The sequence below is a fragment of the Macaca nemestrina genome, chromosome 4, assembly GCF_043159975.1.
Source record: "Macaca nemestrina isolate mMacNem1 chromosome 4, mMacNem.hap1, whole genome shotgun sequence".
Taxonomy (NCBI): domain Eukaryota; kingdom Metazoa; phylum Chordata; class Mammalia; order Primates; family Cercopithecidae; genus Macaca; species Macaca nemestrina.
In genome coordinates, this window is record NC_092128.1 from 98459870 (window position 1) to 98485095 (window position 25226).

At 34.7% G+C, this 25226-nt stretch overlaps 1 protein-coding gene across 13 annotated transcripts in view; it reads left to right on the plus strand.

Annotated features, from left to right (window-relative positions):
* The window catches only part of LOC105475772 (Tax1 binding protein 1), a 91121-nt gene that overhangs the window by 40134 nt on the left and 25761 nt on the right, over positions 1-25226 (plus strand). For 4 of the 13 annotated variants that reach the window (XM_071094959.1, XM_071094962.1, XM_071094968.1 and 1 more), the window contains exons 6-14: positions 5481-5629; positions 5717-5807; positions 7752-7937; positions 12636-12860; positions 13699-13845; positions 14933-15056; positions 16716-16819; positions 20560-20685; positions 23973-24044. In XM_071094959.1, the coding sequence (XP_070951060.1) occupies positions 5481-5629; positions 5717-5807; positions 7752-7937; positions 12636-12860; positions 13699-13845; positions 14933-15056; positions 16716-16819; positions 20560-20685; positions 23973-24044 (1224 nt within the window). The remainder of the gene's footprint in view (positions 1-5480; positions 5630-5716; positions 5808-7751; positions 7938-12635; positions 12861-13698; positions 13846-14932; positions 15057-16715; positions 16820-20559; positions 20686-23972; positions 24045-25226) is intronic. The other 9 variants (XM_071094961.1, XM_071094963.1, XM_071094969.1 and 6 more) reach the window with 3 other exon arrangements.

The following is a 25226-nucleotide window of genomic DNA, read 5'->3' on the forward strand; positions in this document are numbered from 1 at the left end:
TTGGGCAGCGATATGTAATTACTATGGTTGAAAGGAGGTCATAATTTGGCAGACAACCAGCAGTCTCTGCCACAACACACAACACCAATGTAGTAGTCTTTGAATTTAGCAGTTTATGAATGAGATCTGGAAATTATCTTTGAAGAGTATCTTATAACTTTATTTATTAGTACCACTGTTAAGAAAGGTCATATCAAGAGTAGATAAAAATCAAATTACCAAAATTTCAATACCTCAATTATTAAAATTTTCAGTTATTATTTTAGAAAACTTTTTAAGAATATTGGAAAGTTGAAATCATTCTCAGTTCTTCCATTTACTAGCTGTGTAACCTTTGATAGACTACCTAACTTCTCTGTGGCTCACTTTTCTCATGTGAACAAGCATCATAGTTGTTCCTAATTCTTAGGCCATGTGTTCATCAAATGAGAATGTATTATGCATAAAGCACATAGAATTTCCTACACAGTAGCTCTCAAGATAGCTGTTATTGTTATCATAGCATTAGGTACCTGGTTTTGGACAGAGGCAGTTTAAGGCGTTTACTATCTAATACATGGAATTGCCAAAAACCAATTTTGAATTTATGATCTAATTGAATTTGTTTTTGTTTATTTTTGCCGATTGTCATCAAGAAAAGATACAAAAGGCTTAATTTTAATACATGGGGTGATGATTATGACTTATGTATACATAGCAATATATTTCTTTCAAGCCAGTTACTTTAATATTGTACCTGCTCTACAAAGTAAGTTTTAAGAAATTCATAATATATTATTTCTACAATATATTTATATACTTTTAAATCCATAATTTTTGTATTGATAAGTATAGAACTGTAAAATGAAGCATTTTTATAGTTTATTTCATAAGACTACATCATTGAGTAGTTCCCATTCAATCTAATTAAAAGGTAATTTAAGTTATACTACCTTAAATTTTTGCACTTATTCCCTAACTCTTTAAAAATGTATATGAAACCTAATGTTCAAAAAAATAAAATCAGTAGTCTGTGGAATAAATTCATATTCAGGAAATTATTTAGACACTAGTATATTTGTAGCCTGTCTCTCTTCCCCCTCCTCTCCACTCCAACCACAAAAATAATGCTTGGATCTGTTATTTTCTATAAAAGTTGAATTTAAGTGCATTTGTTCATAGCAGATTTTTCAGTGAATTGAAGGTAGCCCTCATTACATTTTTTACTATAGTAATGCATCACTTACCAATGGGGATATGTTCTGAGAAATGGGTCGTTAGGGGATTTCCTCTTTGTGCAAACATTATAGAGTGTACTTACACAAACATAGATAGTATAGCCTACTACACACCTAGGCTATATGGTATAACCTATTGCTCCTAGGCTACAAACCTGTAGTGCATGTTAGTGTACTGAATACTGTAGGCAGTTGTAACACGTGGTAAATATTTGTGCATCTAAACATATCTAGACATCTTAGAAGAGGAAAGGTACAGTAAAAATATTGTATAAAATGTAAAATTTGTTATACCTGTACAGGGCATTTACCACAAATGGAACTTGCAGGACTGGCAGTGCTCTAGGTTATTCACCGAGTGAGTAGTGAGTGAACGTGAAGGCCCAGGGCATTGCTGTACACTACTGTAGATTTTATAAACATTGTATACTTAGACTACACTAAATTAATTAATTATTATTATTTTTTTTGAGATGGAGTCTTGCTCTGTTGCCCAGGCTGGAGTACAGTGAGTGTAGTGGTGTGATCTCGGCTCACTGCAACCTCTGGCTTCCAGGTTCAGGTGATTCTCGTGCCTCAGCCTCCCGAGTAACTGGGATTACAGATGCACGCCACCACACCTGGCTGATTTTTATGTTTTTAGTAGAGACAGTGTTTTACCATGTTAGTTAGGCTGGTCTCATACTCCTGACCTCAGGTGATCTGCCTGCCTCGGCCTCCCAAAGCTGGGATTACAGACATGAGCCACTGCACCTGGCCAGACTACACTAAGTTTATAAAAAAATTTTTTCTCGGCCGGGCGCGGTGGCTCAAGCCTGTAATCCCAGCACTTTGGGAGGCCGAGACGGGTGGATCACGAGGTCAGGAGATCGAGACCATCCTGGCTAACGCGGTGAAACCCCGTCTCTACTAAAAAATACAAAAAACTAGCCGGGCGCAGTGGCGGGCGCCTGTAGTCCCAGCTACTCGGGAGGCTGAGGCAGGAGAATGGCGTGAACCCGGGAGGCGGAGCTTGCAGTGAGCTGAGATCCGGCCACTGCACTCCAGCCTGGGCGACAGAGCGAGACTCCGTCTCAAAAAAAAAAAAAAAAAAAAAAAAAAAATTTTCTCCAAAAATAAATTAACCTTAGCTTACTGTAACTTTTTCACTCTCTAACTTTATTTTTAAAAACTTTTTGATTCTTTTGAAATAACTCTTAGCTCAAAACGCAAACATGTACAGCTGTGCAAAAATACTCTTTCTTTGTATCCAAATTCCATAAGCTTTTTTCGATTTTAAAAAGTTTTTGTTTTGTTTTCTTTTTTTATTTTGTTTTATTTTGTTTTGAGATGGGGTCTTGCTCTGTTGCCTAGGCTGGAGTGCAGTGGCGTGATCTAGGCTCATTGCAACTTCCGCCTCCTGTGTTCAAGCAATTCTCCTGCCTCAGCCTCTCGAGTAGCTGAACTACAGGCACACACCACCACGACTAGCTACTTTTTTTGTTTTTGTTTTTGTTTTGTATTTTGAGTAGAAATGGGGTTTCACCATGTTGGCCAGGCAGGTCTTGAACTACTGACCTCAGGTGATCCACCCACCTAGGCCCCCCAAAGTGATGGGATTACAGATGTGAGCCGCCACACCTGGCCAAATATTGTTATTTTTGTCTGGTGGATTTCCAGAAACCAGAGAAGATGCATTTATAGTCTGTGTAGCTGTCATCATAACTTGGTATTTTAGTTGATTTCAAAAGTAGGGTGTTTGAGAAAAGCCAGATTAAGTAAAATGAGTGAGATTTGATTTATAATCTGACTAGCAATTTTCATAAATAGTTGTTTTGTCAATAATTTGCTATTTAAAGTGTTCAGTTGCTAGTTTACTAAATTTTACTCTGTATGTGTGTGAATCTAGAATACCATTCCTTTTTTCTAGATAATTGTTAGTGATACTATATCTGGTTTCTTCATAAGCTTTTGTTTATAATCAGAATTTTATTTTTTAACATGAGAATAAATGTGCTCTGTTATTTTAAATACTTTTAAAATGTGTTTAGCCACCTAGATGAATGATTCATAATCTTTTTATGTGGTTATTCATATGTGAGAGTTATGACTTATGGGAATTGGTAGTAGTGGCTCTTGGAAACAGTGATTTTTCAGTTTAGGAGTGAGAGGAAAGTCCCTGCATGAATCTGAAGTACTCACATCTCTTTATCTCCTTTTGCCCCAATTTTTATGATTGTTTTCTTATTGGTATACAATTTAGCAGGCTTAATTATCTGATGGAGGTTTTCTTTGCTTTAATATTAGAATTATGATGTGCTTTTGGCGTGATTTACAAATGGTGACCAAAAGTGTTTTAGAAAAATTGTGTTTTAGATTTTACTCTTTTAAAGTTAATTTTTGAAAGCAGGATTCCTAGTTGTCTGAAATGGCGAAGCTCTTAACTTTTTCATGCTAGGGAGGACTGAGCCACATTGAAGATGCTTATGCTTAACTCAGACATGAAAACTAGAGGCCTGAAGACTAATCCTTACTTTATAATTTTCATGTCTTTTGAAAGGAGGCTTGGATGCTGAGAAGCTATCAGGTGCCTTTATGGGCACCAGAGAAAGAGTCTAAGCGCTTGTAGTCAGAGTTAATATATAATTCACTGTGAAGTTAACTGACTCAAAGCAATTTGTTCATGATTTACATTCAGTTGCTAGTGATTTTTTTCTCTTTTCCTATGCGTTTTGTAGAATGCTGTATACCCATTATAGGGCTTCATTACTTTCAGGATTGGAAGCTAATTTTGTCCTAGGGAGAAATACTTGGGTTAAATCTGTAGTGTACTTGCAGTGCCAAGAGAGCATTGGTAAAACTAAAAATGAAAAAAAAAATGTAAACTTTATTTAGAAACCTCTCTGGCTGTCTTTATAAATCAACACAACAAATCCTGAAAATGTGCCCAGTGTCACAGCAATCATTATGATTGCAGAGGAAATAAATATTACTTGTTTTTTCTCTGGTATTATGGCATTGGAACAAAAAACGCATTTTGTACAACAGTTTTTGGTTAGTGTTACAAATTCAGTCAAACATTTGCTTTGAACAAAAATATATCAATAGGGTGTATCTGACTTTTATAAAATAATGTAGCAATGTGCATATTCTAGCAAGATATTTAAAATGATATTCTATCAAAATATTTGGGTGAGTTCTTTTATGTGAATTAAAGTGAAATATAAATACTATATAATGTTTCATACTTTTAACCTGGCAGAATGATAATTTTTTAAGTTTTCGTTGCTGGGTAGGTAAGTATTACTGTTTTGGGGAGAAATTTTAAAACTGTTCTCTAATAAAAATAATTTTATTTTAATTTACCAATTCTTTTATTGTATAGTTTTCTATAACAAAGCACCTCCCTGTATACACTGTTATATTTGAGTCTTATAAATCGTCCATTTAAAGTAGAATATTCCAAGTAGAAATACATTCAATTTGTTGTTGCACTAACTACCTCTTTTGTATTTGTCTTAGTATCTTTGAATATTTGTTTAGGCGTGAGTCACACTAGCAAGAACATTAGGAACATGGCTTTAGGCATATTTTAGTGCTTTGATGGGACTTAGTTACCTGTGCTAGAAAAAGTGGGTGTTAACCTCGATGGTGTCGTGTAAGACTTGATTTGTCGTGACTAATTTTTAAAAATTTTTCCTCATTTTTCTTGCCTGCCCCCTGGTGGAGAAAAGTTAGTAAAATCAACACACAGGGTACATGAAAAGTCTGAAGGTGGGGGGAAAATGTATATAAAAAAAGTAATCATTGCTCATGCGTGTAGTCCCAGCACTTTTGGAGGCCGAGGCAGGAGGATTGTTTGAGCCCAGGAGTTTCAGCCTGGGTGACATGGCAAAAACCCTGTCTCTATTAAAAAAAAAAATACAAAACATTAGCCAGATGTGGTGGGAGTGCCTATAGTCGCAACTACCTGGGAGACTGAGGTAGGAGGATCACCTGAGCTTGGGAAGTCGAGGCTGCAGTGAGCTGTGATCGTGCCACTCTACTGCAGCCTGAGTGACAAAGTGAGACCCCAGACAAACAAAAAACAAATTATCGATTAATTTAGTATATGAAAATTTAAATATATGTTATCATTTCAGGTTTTATAGTCTTAGCTTCTCAATTTTGGAGGGAACAAATGCGGGACTAAAATTGTAAGAATACATAGTTTTCTTAAAGCTATGCAAATTTGCTTTGCTGATTATGTTTCTGTGTTTCTCAAAATACCTTCTCACTTCTCAGGGTCTTACTGAAGTAACACAAAGTTTAAAAATGGAAAATGAAGAGTTTAAGAAGAGGTTCAGTGATGCTACATCCAAAGCCCTCCAGCTTGAGGAAGATATTGTGTCAGTAACACATAAAGCAATTGAAAAAGAAACTGAGTTAGACAGGTATTTCTCATGCTTTTAAAAAATAAATTCAATAAAAATTTTAAAACTTTAAAACATTATAATGTTACTTTATCATACCTATCTCAGTTTAAAGGACAAACTCAGGAAGGCACAACATGAAAGAGAACAACTTGAATGTCAGTTGAAGACAGAGAAGGATGAGAAGGAACTTTATAAGGTAATTTATTTGTTGCATATTTATTGCCTGTTACTTCAAAAGAAATGACGCCAAAGCTTAGGGGCTGTAGGTCAGCAGTTGAGGAGCAGCTTAGCTGAGTGGTTCTGGCTCTGGTCTCTTGTGTAGTTGCAGTCAGGATGTTGGCAGCGGCTTCAGTCAGCTGAAGGCTTGATTGGGACTGGAAGAGCTGCCTCTGAGATGGCTTACTCACGTGGTTTTTGACAGGAGGCCCTTCAGCTCCTCTTGAAGTGGTCTTTTCGTAGGCTGCTTGAATATCCTCACAGCATGGCAGCTAGCTTCTCTCAGAGTGAGTGATCCAGGAGAGAGCAAGGAGGAAGTCACAGTCATGTTGTGTATCACCCCTAAAAGTTAGTTTTCAGGGAATTAATTTGCTTCTGTTTTAGATGCTTAACAGGTAGTGTGTAATAAGTTGAAGAGGTTTAATGACATTAAGATACTTGTTTATCACAATTCATATAACTATTTTCCTTTTTAAGAACATACATATATATATACCTTGGGGAGAACATTAATTTAGTAATGATCCTGTTTTAGAGTTTGACTTTTAGAATATCTTCAGAGATGTCATTTTATAAAAATATCATCACTACTAACAAATCTTGACTGCTTGAAGTTTTAATTTTTTTTTTATTTGAGATGGAGTCTCACTCTGTCGCCTAGGCTTGAATGCAGTAGTGCGATCTCAGCCCACTGCAAGCTCCACCTCCCGGGTTCACGCCATACTCCTGCCTCAGCCTCCCGAGTAGCTGGGACTGCAGGTGCCCGCGACCACCTCCGGCTATTTTTTTTTTTTTTTTTTTTAGTAGAGACAGGGTTTCACTGTGTTAGTCCGGCTGGTCTCGATCTCCTGACCTCATGATCTGCCCACCTCAGCCTCCCAAAGTGCTGGGATTACAGGTGTGAGCCACTGCACCCGGCAGTTTTTATTTTATTTTATTTTTAAGCAACCCTGAAATATAGGGTAGTTAGCTTAATTGTCACTAACTAATAATGTTGTGGGTGCAGATTGAGACTTATTTTTTTAAGTGGCTCATAAGCATTTCCTGAAGGCAATTCCAGATGAGGAATTTCAAGAACATTCTGAGTTAAGTCCGTTTCTTGTTAAGTCAGTTTAATGAGCTGATGATTATGAAAATCAGGTAGTGTTTTAAAGTGATGCTGCAAGGGTGTTGGCTGCTGATGCCTTCAGAGAATCAGGAGTTAATATTCTATCCTTTTGAATAAGAATTAGTCCTTCAGCATTCTGTACATTGAAAGAGTAAAGTTCAAGAAGTAAGTTAATTCATTTCTCCTCAGTACTCTTAACCAAAGTAAGATATACTTGATAGTGGACACTAGGGGTCTGTACTTATAATTCCAGTTATTGAATTTGATTTGTGTATCTGTTAGGAGCAAATCTGCAATAGCGAAAGTCATGGGAAAATCAACATAGTTGGGTTAGTCAACAAATACATTTTTCGGCACATTAAAACCAAGTGATATCGTACTTTTAGCCTGCAGAAAATGGAATTGTTTGAGATGTTGTTTTTGAATGTACCCCTTCTAGTTTTCCAGAGTCTTGTCATGCCAGATTTGAATATGCCAAGTAACATAATTTGTTTCCCTAAAACAACAGCCAAATCTATTTGCATTTTTAAAGAGAACCTGAAACCATTAAATCAAAGGAAAAGACTTTAGAGATCAGGTAATGTTGTTAGGCCTTAGAATAATCTCTATGGAAAATAAAAAAGCTTAGAAAAGCTGCGTTCTGCTCCTGCATGCTTAACTAGTCATTTGGCAGAACCTGGGTCTCCTAAATCCTAGTCTAGTATGTCTTTCCTTCCTTTAATTATCTTTGGGTTAGAAATATAATGGTATTTTAAACTTTGACTGACTTAGGTCATGGAGTTAGAATGTTCTTGACATTTTCAAACACCATTACAGGTACATTTGAAGAATACAGAAATAGAAAATACCAAGCTTATGTCAGAGGTCCAGACTTTAAAAAATTTAGATGGGAATAAAGAAAGCGTGATTACTCATTTCAAAGAAGAGATTGGCAGGCTGCAGTTATGTTTGGCTGAAAAGGAAAATCTGCAAAGGACTTTCCTGCTTACAACCTCAAGTAAAGTAAGTACTTTTGCTATATGTATTTGAAGATTGTAAAACATACCTATGAAATGTATGCAATATGATTTTCATTTTTAATTCCCCCAACCTTTTGTTTTGAAAAAGTTCAAATTTACAAAACAATTGGAAGAACAGAACAGTGTATACTAATGTATGCTAAAATATTTTGCTTTTCTTTGTTTTATCTCCCCCATTTATATGCCCTTTTTTCCTGAGTGATGTGAATTGCAAGTATTATGATAATTTACTCTAAATACTTTAGCATGTCTCCTTTATGAACAAGTACTTTCTTCTCCATAGTCATAACACCATTATTACACCTAAGAATTTAGCATTGATTAATAGTCATTCTTGTATATAGTTAGTTCACATTCAAATTGCCCCAAATGTATGTATAACCTTATATAACCTTTAAAATTTTGTGATTCAGACTTAAAGATTACATATTATTTTGATTGTTGTATTTTGAGTCTGTTTCAATCTAGAATAGTGTCCCTAAACTTTTTATGACACTGGTATTTTTGGAGAAGACAGGCTAGTCTGAGAAAATGTTTATAATCTGGATTTGTCTGTTCTCATGACTAGATTCAGGTGAGACATTTTTGCAAGAAAAGACATAGATGATGTTTTGTCCATCCTGTTGGAGTCATATCAGAAATTATATAATGTTGATTTGTTCCATTCTTGATAATGTTAGGTTTAATAATTTGTTTAAAGTTATGCCTACCTGTCTCTGTATAGGTGCCTTTCTTTTCTTCTTTGTGATTATTAAGCAATCTGTATAAACACCCTATTCTCCAACAGCCTTTCCCCAATGGTTTTATTGTCCTTTGATGCTCCTCACCTGCAGCAGCTATTACGTTGGTAATAATTAATGATAGAAAAATGGTGATTTAAAAAATTCTCTTATTCCTTTTATGTTTATTTGTAGGTAATCTTTTATAATGAGGAAGTTCCTGTCACCCCTCCCTCTTTTTTTAATATAACTTTGTACTTACGAATTTTTTGTTGCATATTATGCATAATCATCATCATTCTTTTTCATACCCAAATTGTTCTGAATTTAACCAGGGGAATCTTTTCAAGCCTGCTTTTTTGTCCTGATATGTTCCTGTAATGCTTTCAATACTTACTTGCTTTATGGCACAACTGTATGTTCTAACTTCAGGTTGTTCCCCCAGACCTGATATTACCATTTCTCCAAGAAACTCTGGTTTTTTTAGTAGGTAATGGTATTTTGAAACCAAGAACGGGATCCTATTGCTACTATGGGGCTGCTGCTTTGCACTTTCAGTGGGTATTTTGCATCTTTATTTTATATTGGTAGCTCCAATTCAGATTTAGTACCTTAGGATTCTTCCTTCCTTTGCTCCGTTCCATATTTTTATCTGTCTTCTCCCAGTGTGAGAACTCTTGTTTCTAAAACATCGTTATTACTCATGTGTTTCCATCCAGCCGTACACACCAATGGTTTCACAATTTTTACATCAATGCCACTTCCAACAATAAATCTACTAAATAAAGCTAAGGTATTTTTACAGCTCTTTTTTCTTAGAATATGTTTCACTAAGGATGTATAGATCACCATGTTCAAAAGTTACTTGAACTATTTTTTTTTTGCATACATATGTTATAAATTTATAATATAATTTCATTTGTTTGTATTTAATTTTAATGTTTGCTTTTATTCTTCTGTTTGATTTAATTTTATTGTTTGAAAATGTGAAACAGTTGCTTTGTTCAGAAGTCAAAATGATAGAAAAATTTTACTCTGAGGTCTCAATCTTTTCCTTATTTTTTTAAACCCTTTTCTTACCTATACCCGTAGGTAAACATTTTCATAAGTTTCTAGTTTATTCTTATGTTTCTTTTTGTAAAAATAAGCTTATATATGCATGTGTACATGTACATACATACTTCTTTATCCTCTTCTTTCTTAAAAAAGATGGCACTACTATACATACCGTTTTGCATCTTTTTCTCACTGAACAAAATAAGTTGCTAGTTATTCCATATCAGTTCATAGAGATCTTCCTCATCTGAAAAAAATGGCCATATAATATTCCATTATATAGATTTCCCTTGATTGATTCATTATTTCTTATGATGTTATTTTTAGTAATTTGCTATTAAAAATACTCAGACATAGTTAATGTAATACCTAAAATGTCAGAAGTGCATGACATTTAGAATTAATGATTAATCCTTGTTACTTTTTAATGTAACAGATTGCCAATGCAAACATGAGAAGTGTATTTGATTATTTGTTATTTAATAAGATGCTAAAAATTTCTCTAAGCATCTTTTTCCTATTTAAGGAAGACTTCTGTAAGGAAAAGCATAGTTATGGAAGTACCTGAGAAAAATGAGTACTAGTTGCTAAAGCTTTTTAAAAGATTGTAAAAGTAGTTTGAGGTTATGGTTATAAAAAAATTTAAACAGTATGCGAGGGTACAGAGTAAAATGTAACCCTCATCCCTTCTCAGATAAGTCAATATTGAATTTATGAATATATGTATATTTATATTTTAACACAAATTAGAATTTATACATTTTTTCCTTTTTTAAAAAATTTATAAATGGATATCTTGCACTATGATACACATGTGAATCTTTTTCATTCATCATAACAGCTGCCTAGTATTTCTTCTCTTCATTTAACAACTGTATAGTATATGATTGTTTAGAGTCTTCAGCTTTTATAAGCATCCTGCAGTAAACATCCTTATAGCAATATGTAGGCACATTTATAATCCGTAGAATAAATTATTTCAAGTGGAATTACTGGGTCAATGAGTATTTAAATTTTGATAGTTATTTTCAAATTACCTTTCAAAAAAATGTTCTGTTGATTTTTTTTATTCCTACCAAGAGTATATGAGATATGTATTGTTCGTAATGACTGCACAGACTTTGATAATATGGGAGTAGTATATCGTAGTTTATCATAAATTCTCATATTGGTAGACATTTTAGGTTCTTAATAATTTTTCATTATTTTAGTATTTTGTTGAATCCTTGTAAAGCTAAACCTATGTCTGCCCTTTGATAATTTTCTTGGAAACTTACGGAAATAAAATTGCTAGATCAAAAGCTGTGAGAATTTTTAAGCTGCTGATGAATGTTGTAAACATCTGATGAGAAAAGATGCCAGTTACAGTTTATATAAGCCCACCTGTTTGTGAATATGCCAGTTTCCCAAAACCCATGCAAATATTGGAATGTTACTGTTTTTTAATCTTTGTTAGTTTGGAAGGTGAATGGCATTTGTTTTAACTTATTTATTTGATTGTTAGTGAGTTGAATTTTTTACTGCATAATTGCATTTATTTCTTTAAAAAATTTTGTATGTTCATGACTTTTGACTTTTTTTGTTTTGTTTCTCCTTTTCCTATTGACTAGAAAAGTTATTTATGTCATGTATTATTATACCTTTCTTGAATATATTACATATAATTTTCTTCTAGTTCTTTTTCTTCTCTTTTGACATATAGAAGTTGGCAATATTTGTATAGGTAGATCTATTAGTGTGATGCCTCCGAAGATTTTGTCCATGCCAACACTGCGTAAAATCATCATTTATATATCCTTCTAATGGGCTAACACTTTAGAAACCAATATTAGGTTGCATTTTTTTTCCTGATTTTACATTATTTTTAGTGCAGAGATTAAAAGCAGGAAGTTGAATAAACTAAATTTATTGTGTTTATAATGTTTAAATGTTATAATGTTTAAACATTAATATTAAAGGAAATAATTTCATCACAGCAATTTTAGATTTTTAAAGATACTTTTAGGTTTGTCAAGCAGTATGCGTTACTTTTCATTTTCCCAGTGGCTCGTCTTTACTCCTTGTATATCAATATTTTGTTTTTAGAACTAAGGCCTAAATCTGTTCTGTGTTTTTATAATGATATGTAAAATAGATTAGATTAGTTTTGATGTCTTTTTTTTTTTTTTTTTTTTTTTTTGTGAGATGGAGTCTCGCTCTGTTGCCCAGGCTGGAGTGCAGTGGCGTGATCTCCGCTCACTGCAAGCTCCTCCTCCCAGGTTCACACCATTCTCCTGCCTCAGCCTCCCGAGAAGCTGGGACTATAGGCACCCGCCACCACGCCTGGCTAATTTTTTTTGTATTTTTAGTAGAGATGGGGTTTCACTGTGTTCGCCAGGATGGTCTCGATCTCCTGACCTTGCGATCCTCCCCCCTCGGCCTCCCAAAGTGCTGGGATTACAGGCATGAGCCACCGCGCCTGGCGATGTCTTTTAGGGTAGAAAGTAGGAAACATCTTTTAACCAAAATTTTTCGTGTTACAAAGAAGCTTTTGGAATGATTTTTACGGGTAGTCATACAAAATGAGGGTCAGTATTTCTAGGAGGAGAGATTCTGGGGGATGGGATCTTTTGTTTGAACCTCAGTTTGGGCAGGTCCTTAAGCACTGGGTATGTTGCCTGACTCCCTGTACTTTAGGTTCCTTGGGTATGAAGTAGTAGCAGTGAAACCAAGTACATAGGGTTGTTATAGAGGGAACCTAAAACAAAGTTACCTCTTAAGTTTTTTATAGGCATATACTCTGTAAGTCATGAGTAGAAAAATCAATATCTAAAATTTTGGCCCTGTTGAAATATGCAAAAATTGTTTCTGCTTCTGTTTTTTACTTGAGTGGTTGAATTACAAATATATTTATCTGCTTTCTTCAGGAAGATACTTTTTTTTTAAAGGAGCAACTTCGTAAGGCAGAGGAACAGGTTCAGGCCACTCGGCAAGAAGTTGTCTTTCTGGCTAAAGAACTTAGTGATGCTGTCAACGTACGAGACAAAACAATGGCAGACCTGCATACTGCACGCTTGGAAAATGAGAAAGTGAAAAAGCAGTTAGCTGATGCAGTGGCAGAACTTAAACTGAATGCTATGAAAAAAGATCAGGTAAAGCAAGTTAATTTTGAATTTGCATTTTGATTTAAAAAACCACTATAATCTCACAAAATAGTAAATTGTGTTAAAATAAGGCAGGTCAGATATCTGATCAGAGAATGTTAAATTTTCATTCCTTTTGTTTAGTCATTGTGACTTCTTGGCTTACAGTTAATGTATGCTGTAAGAAAAACTTCTGTGAGCGAATTCTTAATGGTTGGTGAAAGCTGCCCTATTAATTAAATATGTTGATGTCAGATATGTATTGCTTTGTTTGGAATTTCTTATTAGCTGTATAAAACAGTATTATGGTTGTTTAAGAACTTAATAATTGCTCTTCAGGAGGTAGATTATTTTTCTCTAGTTTTTTAAATGAACCTTAGTCCTAAGAATGTAAAACTGGACTTAACAAGAGACCCTGTGTTGCTCTGTAACCAAAATCCCAAAATAAAGAAAAAAGTGGCCGGAGGCAGTGGCTCACACCTATAATCTCAGCACTTTGGGGGGCTGAGGTGGGAAGATAGCTTGAGCCCAGGAGTTCAAGACCAGCTTGGGCAACGTAGTGAGACCTCATCTCTACAAAAAAATTTCAAAAATTAGCCAGGTGTGGTGGTGTGCACATGTAGTCCCAGCTAGTCAGAAGGCTGAGGCAAGAGGATTGCTTGAGCCAGGAGGTCAAGGCTGCATTGAGCCATAATTGGGCCACTGTGTTTCAGCCTGGGTGACAGAACAAGACTCTGTCTCAGAAAAAAAAAAAAAAAGAAAAAAGTAAGATTGAAGTTGGGGTTACTATTAACATTAGGAGAGACCAGATTTTTATTTTTTTCTTAGAATGTTTGTTTCTTTCTAGGACAAGACTGATACACTGGAACACGAACTAAGAAGAGAAGTTGAAGATCTGAAACTCCGTCTTCAGATGGCTGCAGACCATTATAAAGAAAAATTTAAGGAATGCCAGAGACTCCAAAAACAAATAAACAAACTTTCAGATCAATCAGTAAGTATCATTAAATTTACACATAGTAAAGTATCTTGTTAGTATTTTTATTCAAAAATCGAATTTGTAATATTCTAAATATCAACCTTTTAAATATAATTTATCTCTGCTTGATTTCAAGTAATTGGCCAAATATTGTCAGAACTCTTCTTTAAAAAAGTCTGGAATTTTAATTTACTGGACAGCCAACAAAGGAAGCAAGGGCAGTAGCAAGGAGAAGACAAAGAGAACAAACAGTCCTCTTTTCTAGATAATTTCCCTCTTAAGTTCTTGATGAATATCTTTATCACTTAAAACTCAATACTTATTATTGACTCTTGTGACAATGACATCTATTCTCATTGGAGTTCACCATTAATCATCCCTTGGTCTTAGATGGTTTCTCAGTTGTAATTGGCAAGTTCTTCCTACTCATATTAGGAAGATTCTTATTCCTATTAGATTAGGAACAGTTAAAGAGTGTTAGCTAATTCTTTTGTATTCCATTTGAGACTAGGTAGGTAGATTTGTAAGACAGCCAAGGAAATGTTTTTATTTTGAGGTATGTATGTTTCAATGTGGGTCCTTAAATTGTACTTAAATACAGGGCTTGCTATCTGAGGAACTCCTGGAAATGTAGAAGAAACATAGTTAAAACCTGAATATGATGCATATGATACTTTCCTGGTCCTACTTTTTTAAATCAGAGGAGACAAGCAAGAAATGCATGTAGTAAAGTAGGAAGGGTTTTGTGAAAAAATATGATACTTTAAGTATGACTCATCCACATGTATGAATTTGGCCTGGGGCCTTTTGAGTACATTATAACTTTGTAGTAGATTTCTGTGAATGACTTATTTTGGTGGTGTTTTGATGAGTTTATAAGAAAAAGCAAAATATGGTATATTTCTTTTGCAACATTTAGGTCAGTGAGGAAAATGATGTGTATAACTTTAGTCTTTGTTGGCATTTAAAACAAGAGCAGCTTTTGTGGACTTCTTAGGATTTCCTAAAGTAATATGTAAAAATATTATTTACTTAGTTACTGCAAGAAGGAAATATAACTAATTCATTGACTCATTTAACCACTTATTAACATTTTGAATAGGCTAATAATAATAATGTCTTCACAAAGAAAATGGGGAATCAACAGAAAGTGAATGATGCTTCAGTAAACACAGACCCAGCCACTTCTGCCTCTACTGTAGATGTAAAGCCATCACCTTCTGCAGGTAAAAATCTTTTAGACTTTTTGTGGAGGGTAGTGTACACTGGAAAATACTTATACTGCCTTCTTCCATGTGTAAGAACTTCAGGGTGTTCATAAAAATTTTCATGTGATAAGTGAAGGAATTGAGGCAACGAGAAAATAAGGGTGTAAATGTAAAATAGAGTCGTGCATGTGGTGAATATACAAAACATGAATAGATAAAATGTGAATGTAAACTAGTAGTTATCTTCTTGAGACTATTCACACATGTTAAAAATGAGCTGGTGCTTGTGAGTACTAATTTGGGCTACATAGGACAAAAGCCACGAATTGAATTTTTACTTGATGTTCCATTAAATCTATGGAATTTTGAAGCATTTTATTTGTCGATTTTAATTTTTAAATTCTGCAGGGGAAAATAATCCCCTATTATTCTCGTGTTTTTCTGTTTATTCATTTATTTTTGGCTGCTTTGGATCAATGGGGTACTTCTTCCCTTGTCAATGTACCTGTTGGCTGATGGAGTTAAGTTTTTATTAATTTATTACCTTATAGAACAGAATAGAGAGACATAGTGAAAACATGAATAATATGAAAATTTGGGTTAACTAGGTTTTCATCTGCCCTAATTTTTTCACTTTTATGTAAATTTGACAGTAATGACATTAAATACTAGAGAAAGTATATTTTCTTGTTTAGTGTGTGGGGTAGTTGATCTTTTAAGTCTTTTTAAATGTAAACATCTTAGACTATTAAATATTAGGTTTATTCCCTGTAGGACAGAATTGAGCCTTCTGTTTCCATGTATCCTTTGTAGTAACTAAAATGGTGTTATAGGGTATTTACTTAATAAAGACTTAGTGGTAATGAAGGGCTAGAAGAATGATTTAAAATGTGTTCTTGGCTGAGTGTGGTAGCATGTGGTCTCCTAGCTACTCTGGAAGCTGTGGCAAGAGGATCACTTGAGCCCATGAGTTTGAGGCTAGCCTGGGCAACATAGTGAGACCCTGGCTTTCAGAGAGGGGAAAGAGAATTCTCAGAGTATGGTTTTCCTACTTACCGTGTCTATTCAGTTATATGAGGAGAACAATTTTTGTGCTGTTTTGGAACTCTTTTTAGCAAAAAAATTTTTTTTGTTTTTGAGATGGAGTCTCACTCTGTCACCCAGGATGGAGTCCAGTGGTGTGATCTCGGCTCACTCCAACCTCTGCCTCCCGGGTTCAAGCGATTCTTGCCTCAGCCTCCTGAGTAGCTGGGACTACAGGTGCATGCCACCATACCTGGCTAATTTTTTGTGTTTTTAGTAGAGACACAGTTTCACTGTGTTAGCCAGGATGGTCTTAATCTCCTGCCTCAGCCTCAGCCCACCTTGGCCTCCCAAAGTGCTGGGATTACAGGCATGAGCCACCACGCCCGGCCAGTTTTTAGCAAATTTTTTAAAAATCAAAGAATAATCCTTTATTATTGAACGTGAACTTGGTTCTAGCCAAACGCACATTTAAAAATTCTCAACTAGAGTTTATGTATCCTTTGTATATCTAGGATATAAATAGATATTTCTGTCCTTCAGTATTCCATTTATTATATTTCACAATATGCAGACCTTTAAGTTTTTCTGAACAGGAAGATAATATAAGGGGCAAAATACTTTTTAACAGTCTTATTTTCTGCCTTGCTACAGCAGAGACAGATTTTGACATAGTAACAAAGGGGCAAGTCTGTGAAATGACCAAAGAAATTGCTGACAAAACAGAAAAGTATAATAAATGTAAACAACTCTTGCAGGTAAGTTAACTACCTTGTAAATGAAAGAGGTTTATAAAATGTTGATGACTTAGCTTACCTTTATTGTTTTGATTGATTGGTATCTTTGAGTTTCTTTCCCATCCCCATATACTGTTACTTAGTTTCACTTTTGGGATGATATGGGCATTTTGTGTACCTGTTCACATAGGCATGTGTGTAACATCATGAGACCTGAAGTTATTATTTTCTTTTCACCTAATAAAATGTTCTTGTTTGGGTAATGGGCAAATAGTTAATTGAGGTTAGAAATTATTATCTATCATCGTATAAAGATTCATGAGAAATATTTGAACTTCATAAAAGGAAAGTGCTGTTTTTAAATTTACTATTATAGGCCAGGTGTGGTGGCTGATGCCTGTAATCCCAGCACCTTGGGAGGTTGATGTGGGTGGATTCCTTGAGGCCAGGAGTTCAAAACCAGTCTGGCCAACATGGTGAAACCCCGTCTGTACTGAAAATACAAAAATTAGCTAGGTCATGGTGGAGCATGCCTGTAGTCCCAGCTACAGTCTCCTGAGGCAGGAGAATCACTTGAATCCGGGAGGCGGAGGTTGCAGTGAGCCGAGATTGCACACTGCACTCCAGCCTAGGCAACAGAGCGAGCCTCTGTCAAAAAAAAAATAATAATAAAATAAATTACTATTATAATAGCAAAGATTTTTACATCTTAAAGTGACTAGACTTGCATAGTGGAAAAGGGAATGTTAACCAAATGAGTCGTCTCTTATGGTGTTGTTTATTTTCATTATGATTATTACTATTATTATTATTATTTTTGAGACGGAGTCTCACTCTGTTGCCCAGGCTGGAGTGCAGTGGTGCGATCTCAGCTCACTGCAAGCTCCGCCTCTCGGGTTCACACCGTTCTCCTGTCTCAGCCTCCCAAGTAGCTGGGACTACAGGCGCCCGCCACCACGCCTGGCTAATTTTTTGTATTTTTAGTAGAGACAGGATTTCACTACGTTAGCCAGGATGGTCTTGATCTCCCGACCTCGTGATCTGCTCACCTCGGCCTCCCAAAGTGCTGGGATTGCAGGCGTGAGCCACCGTGCCCAGCCTATTTTGATTATTTTAAACAGCATCATTCAGACTTTTCTGGTTTGCAGCCTTCTTGGTGTAGTATTCACTACTGGAATATTTAAAGGAAAAGGGAAAATGCTTCTCATTTATATCAATTTGGCATGGAGAGGAAAAAGTGGTGTTTGTGTATGTGATTTTTGTTTGTTTTATTAAATGTGCTTTTTTGTGTGTGTTTTTGTGTGCATTGGGGAGGGGAGGAGCCTTGTTTAGAGCTATAGAATAAAATTTACACATTAGCTTAATTTTACTGTAATTTAATTTACAGTAATTATTTAAAATATTTTCATGTTAGTTATAAATAGCGAAATCTTTTAACCAAAGTTAAAATGAACTTTTTTTTTTTTTTTTTTGCTTGAGAGAATCTTGTAGAAGGGTTGATTAGAACAGTTTTGAGTTCAGGGCAGTTGTTTGTAAGACTGAACTACATTTTCATTAAAGATGAAACAATTCTGGATGAATATTTCAAGATTTTTCTATAGAAATAGTATTGAAAGGAAGGTAGAATAATGTTCAAGCAAAAATCTTTTTTTTTTTTGACAACCATATTGAGGTATAATTGAAATCCAATGAATTACTACACATACCTAAAGTATACAGTTGGATCAGTTTTGACATACACAATTGTGAAACTATCACCACAGTGCCATCACTCTTCCAGTTTTTTGGGTACGTGTTTGCAACACATCTCTTTCGTTATCCTTACCTCCGGGAAATCACTGGCCTGCTTTCTGTCACTATCAATTAGCCTACATTTTAGATAATTTTATAAAATGGAGTCATGTAATATGTACTTTTTTCCACCCACTTTCAGCATGATTATTTGAGATGTATTCATATTATTGCTTATATTTATTTCTTTTTATTGTATCATTTGTTTATCCATTCCCCACTTGGTGGGTATTTGGGGTTGTTTTTCGGCTGGTACAAATAAAGCTGCTTATGAACATTTGTTTACAAGTTGTTTATGGACATATGGATTTTTTTGTTTCTTTTGGGTAAATATCTAGGAGTGAATTGCCTGGGTGATATAGCAGTTGAATGTTTAACTCTATAAGAAATTACTGGCTGGGTGCAGTGGCTCATGTCTGTAATCCCAGCACTTTGGGAGGCCGAGGTGGGAGGATCACTTGAGGTCAGGAGTTTGTGACCAGCCTGGCTAACATGGTGAAACCCCTTCTCTACTAAAAATACAAAAATTAGCTGGACATGGTGGTGCACTCCTGTAATCCCAGCTATACAGGAGGCTGGGGCAGGAGAATCGCTTGAACCTGGGAGATGGAGGTTGCAATGAGCCAAGACTGCGCCACTGCACTCCAGCCTGGGTGACAGAGTGAGACTCTGTCTCAAAAAAAAAGAAATTACCAAACTGTTTTGTAAAGTGTTTGTATCATTTTACATAGCCAGCCTAATGGGTGTATACTGACAGCTCATTGTGGTTTTAATGTGCGTTTCTGTAATGACTTGATGTTCAGCATCTTTTCTTATGCTTATTTGCTCTTTATCTCTTTTTGTGTGAGTGGCCAGATCTTTTTGGTAGTTTAAACATTGGGTTGTTCACCTTGAGTTGTATTTTTTTTTTTCTGGATATGTCTTTTGTCTGATATATGTAAGGTGAATATTTTCTCCAAGTCTGTAGCTTGCCTTTTTATTTCCTTAATGATGTTTTTAGAAAAGCAGAATTTTAATTTTGATAAAGTATAGTTTATCAGTTCATTTATGTTTTATGCTTTTTACCTTCTAAGGAATGGTTTGCCTAATCCAAGGAGATAAAGATTTTCTCCTGTGTTGTCTTCTAGAAGTTTTATAATCAGCTTTTCTATTTAGGTCTGTGAATCATTTTAATTTTTGTGTATGGTATGAGATATGGAATGTATGGTATGGATATTCAACTGACCTAGCATTATTTGTTTAAAAGATTTTCCTCTCCATTGAATTGCTCAAAATATATTTTTAGGTGTTCACATTGAACAAAATGTTCCAAGTGGAACTGGCCTAATTACCTTTTTGTCATGATTTGTAGCTCCTCCTTTATGATAATCTGGGTTGTAGAGAAGATCAATGTATAAGAAGTCAACCTAAAAATTATCTTGGTCAGCAAATCCTGGAGTTTATCAATGTATGGAAACAACAGCATTATAAATATGACATTATTTCCTCCTTTTGCAAAAGTAATATATACTTATTGTGAAATGTTGTAGTGTTCCAGAAATGAAGAGTAGAGATGGCAAAAATTACCTCTATCATTCTGATCCCCTGAGATAAGAACTATTAATATTTTGGTTTATATTTTTGTATACAACACAAACATAGATATTATAACTGTGTAAAACAACTTATAAACAAAAATGGATTATATTATATCTTCTTTTTTAGCAACTTGCTATTTTCAATTAATGTATCTTAACATTTTTTCTTGTCAACTTGTACATCTGCCTTATTTAAAAATATATATACTATTTCGTTGTGTGGATAGAAAATGATTTATCCAATTGTCTATTAATAGACATTTGATTAGTTCAGTTTTTATGCTGTTACAACAGTGTTATAATAAACATTCAGCCCATATCTAAGTATGTTGCTATAGATTTTCACTCTACATGGATTTAAAATCTTTTGGTAATTATACTAATTTCATTTAGGATGAGAAAGCAAAATGCAATAAATATGCTGATGAACTTGCAAAAATGGAGCTGAAATGGAAAGAACAAGTGAAAATTGCTGAAAATGTAAAATTTGAACTAGCTGAAGTACAGGACAATTATAAAGTAAGTTTGGTACTCATTGTATGTAAACTTAAGGCATAAACTTTTGAAAATTTGTTATGTATAATTTTATTCAATCTAATGTACATTTTAAATATGGATAATTGATAGTTTTTTCTACAAGTAAAAATGTACTATATATTTAGTTACATGAATACTGTTCATTAACTTTGAATTGAGAAAATGGATACCATTTGGGTTGCTATTGTGGCTTTAATTCTGTGGATTCAGATGGCTATTAAAATTACATCCTTGCCGGGCGCAGTGGCTCAAGCCTGTAATCCCAGCACTTTGGGAGACTGAGACGGGCGGATCACGAGGTCAGGAGATCGAGACCATTCTGGCTAACATGGTGAAACCCCGTCTCTACTAAAAAATACAAAAAAAAAATAGCCGGGCGAGGTGGCGGGCGCCTGTAGTTCCCAGCTACTTGGGAGGCTGAGGCAGGAGAATGGCATGAACCCGGGAGACGGAGCTTGCGGTGAGCTGAGATCTGGCCACTGCACTCCAGCCTGGGCGACAGAGCGAGACTCTGTCTCAAAAAAAAAAAAATAATAAAAAAATAAAATAAAATTACATCTTTTAATTGTGTTTATTTTTAAAGGTGAAAAGTGATCATTATCCTCCTGTCCTCTTGTTCATTTTGAAACAAACATGAATGCTTATGTAAAATTATTAGGATTGCTTGAGTCCAGGAGTTTGAGATCAGCCTGGGCAACATAGGGAGATGCCCACTTCCCCACCAGTCTCTAAAAAATAAAAATAAATAAATAAATAAGAATTATTTTAGGGCTTTGACTTTTTTTGTAGTACAATAATATGTCATCAGTAATTTTAAAAATTTGGCTAGAGTTTTACCATTTGTCACCAAAGTATGTGACTGTGATCCTAAATGAAATACTGTAAAAGCAAGTGATGTAATCTTAACTAATGAAAATTATTTTTGCCAATATAATGTTAGGCAACAGACAAGCCCAAATAATAAATGGTAACTGTAAGAATGTTAGAGAAGGTCAGGTGCCGTGGCTCACGCCAGTAATCCCAGCACTTTGGGAGGCTGAGGTGGGCGAATCACGAGGTCAGGAGTTTGAGACCAGCCTGGCCAATGTAGTGAAACCCTGTCTCTACTAAAAATACAAAAAATTAGCCAGCCGTGGTGGTGGGCACCTGTAATCCCAGCTACTCGGGAAGCTGAGGCAGGAGAATCACTTGAACCCTAGAGGCAGAGGTTGCAGTGAGCCAAGATCATGCCATTACACTTCAGCCCGGGTGGCAGTGCAAGACTCCTCAAAATAAATAAATAAATAAATAAATAAATAAAATGTTAGACTAAAAAAAAAATAGGCTGTCTAGCTACTTAATAAGTAGAAATATATATTTCTTCTAAGGAATAAAGTATAATTTAATATATTTTAAGAAATGTATATGGATATAATTTACTTTTTTTTTTTTTACTGAAGACAGGAATTCTAAATGGTTCAAATATCATAGCTGATTCTACCTGTGATCTAATTTTAAAATTAGAATTACTTTAGTTTTCCCCTGTAGGGGCTGGAGATGTAGGACATTACAGACCAAGATACATTAGCTTATTATTTCTGTGACCCTTGTGGATATTCTTTTCAGTAACTGGCAACTTCCTTAACTATTAAGTGTGAATCATGAATTCATATGAAAAGAATTTTTTGCATATTGACTAGGAAAATGATTTAGTAAATGTTTACTGAAGCCTATTTTACATAAAGTACTATGTTAGATATTATGTGGGCAATCACATAAGGCACAGTGGTATGCTTAAGGAGTTTATAATCTAGTAGATTGCTAGAAGTGTAATGGTAGTGTGCACAAAATTTTCACAACACCGTAGGTAATCATCTGTAAACCATGGGAAGCTGAACAGATAATTTTATTTCATTAATGTTAAAAGTAAGCATTGAGATCAAACAGCGTATCTAAAATTATGTAGCTGGTAAATGTGTTTGGCTTTTTATTTAGTTCCTTTTGCCCTATTTTGTACTATTTTGACATGGACTAACACTGACCAGACAAGGCAAAATGTGATAAAGCTCCACATGAATAATAAGTTTAATTGCCTTAGAGTTGTTTCCAATCAAATATTTAGGGGGAAGACATTATGGAATAATTACACCTTTGAAAGAACAAACTGGAGGGGAGGAGAAGCAGAGCTAGGGAAAGGAAGCAGCAGCATTCTATGTAGATGGAAGAGCATTAAGACATATTTGGAGTTGAGAAATGGAGCACGTAGTCTGCAAACTGTGAGCAGTCTTGATCATTAGGACTTGTGTCTGTAATAGAGTAGCTTAGGCTTGAATGATAGCTTGAAGCCAGGTTTTAGGCCTAAAATGGAATTTCGGTGCTAGTTCTATTAAGAATTTTCTAGGAGAAAAGAGACCCAATCACAGTCTTTTTGAAAATAATTTGGCAGTATTGAAGAGGATTTAGAGGTGGGAAGGGTTTGAAGGTGAGGAAATCAGGTAGAAATATTCTTAAAATGAATTGATAAAGACCACCTCCTTTTGGGTACCTTCCCTGATCACCTGCCATTGAATGGATTATATATTTACTAGAGAAAGCTGTGAAAGACATGTTTAAGGAAGAACCGTTGAAGAATGATTTTATTTGTATTTGTATCCATTAATGCTTAAACTGTAACAGGTGATCAGTGGGTGACTGCTGAATGAATGAATGATTTAGAGACTGAAAGTGTTGGAGAATGGAGAAACAGGAAAAGGGAAAAGTATTACAATATAGTTTCTCAGCTTTAGTCACAGTGTAGTCTGAGATTGAGTTCTGTTAACAGAAGTATGAAAGTAGGCTTGGGACATTAACTATCAATTTAAAAGGCAGATTTGGAACTTGGGAAAGAGAAAGTGGTACATTAGTTAATACTTGTGATTTATTCCCAGGGGGGTGATATTTGAAGGTATGGAAGAAAGTGAGTTTTCAGAGAGAATATTGAGAGAAGAGGCCAAAGAAGAAACTTTGGAGAATACTCATATTTGTATTGGGAAGAAAAAAAACACACAAAAAAGGGCATGGGATGATGAAAATATTCATGCAATTTCACATAAACCAAAGGAATAGTTTTAAGAACAAGGCAAGTTGGTCAATAAATGACAAATAATTCAGAGAAGTCAAAGAATTAGCTGAGGAAAATACATGGATTTAGTAATAGGAATTATTTTCATAAAGCAGTATAAACCAGGTATCAAAGTTGCAAGGAGGGAGAGGTAATGAAAAAAAATAATGAAATTTCTTTCTTTATTCAGCTTCAATTGGCAGAGAAAGACAAAGAAATAAGTGGTCTGACTTCACATTTGGAAAACCTCTCCAGGGAGAAGGTATTGAGCAATGTAGTTAAAAAAATTTGTACCATATGAAACTGAATAATAATAGAACTTTATGAAGAGACACATTTTAAAGTTCATGTGACAGTACAATGTTCAAATTTAGGAAAACGTGAAATTTCTAAAAATTACATGAAATGTTTATCTGGTTTTCTTTTATAATAGGAAACATTTTTGAAGTTGTTTAATGACTTACAGCAAAAGCTCACAGTCAGATAGAGCAATATATCGGTAATGTAAAAGACACTATAGTGCAGCATTTCTGAGTGTGGTCTGTGGTCCTTTTGGTGGTCCCCAGTCCCCTTTCAGGGGCCTGCAAAGACATGGTTTTCATAATAATACTACCACATTATTTGATTTTCTCCCTGCTGTTATATTCTCACTGTGTGAAAGCAGTGTGGAAAACTGCTTGTGTATTATTATGAATTAAGGCAGTGGCACCAAACTGCTTTAGTAGTTATTGTATTCATCACCACCGTGTGCTCACAATAGAGAAAAAAAAGCCAGTTGTACTGAAGATGTTAAAACAGTAAAATATGTTAATTTTATTGATGCTTGACCCTTGGGTACATGTCTTTTTAGTATTCTGTGTGATTAAATGGAAAGTACCCCTAAAGTTCTTTTGTCGCCTAATGAAGTATGATATTTAATAAAGGTAAAGTGCATGTGTGGTTGAGTTGTGAGTTGAACTAATCTCTTTTTTCATGGAAACTATTTTTACTTTAAAGAACAATTTCTATATTCAGACTTGGGTATTTGGCAGATATTTTCTCAAAGTGAAATGAAATGAGCCTGTTATTTTAAGGAAAAACAATTGATAATATTTTTCACCATTGATAATATTTAAGCTTTTAAGCAAAAACTAGAATTTTGAAAAAATTGTTATCTTCCACTGTGAGCTTGATGCTTTCCAATGTTTATAAACTTTTCTAATGAGATGGGTGTAATATTTAGACTGTATTTTTTTTTTTGTTGTATAGCAAAATTTGCCAGCATTTGGAAGATCCACATAATTCAGTGAACCAGTAGTTTTCCAAATGACCAGCTGTGTTGCAAAATCATGTATCATAAAAGAACCATTCTAAGTGCAAGTTAGACCTCAAGGTTGTATGGGGTTATTGTAATAGTTGTGAAATTCTGATTTTTCAACTATTACTACATTTTCCACATTTTTTC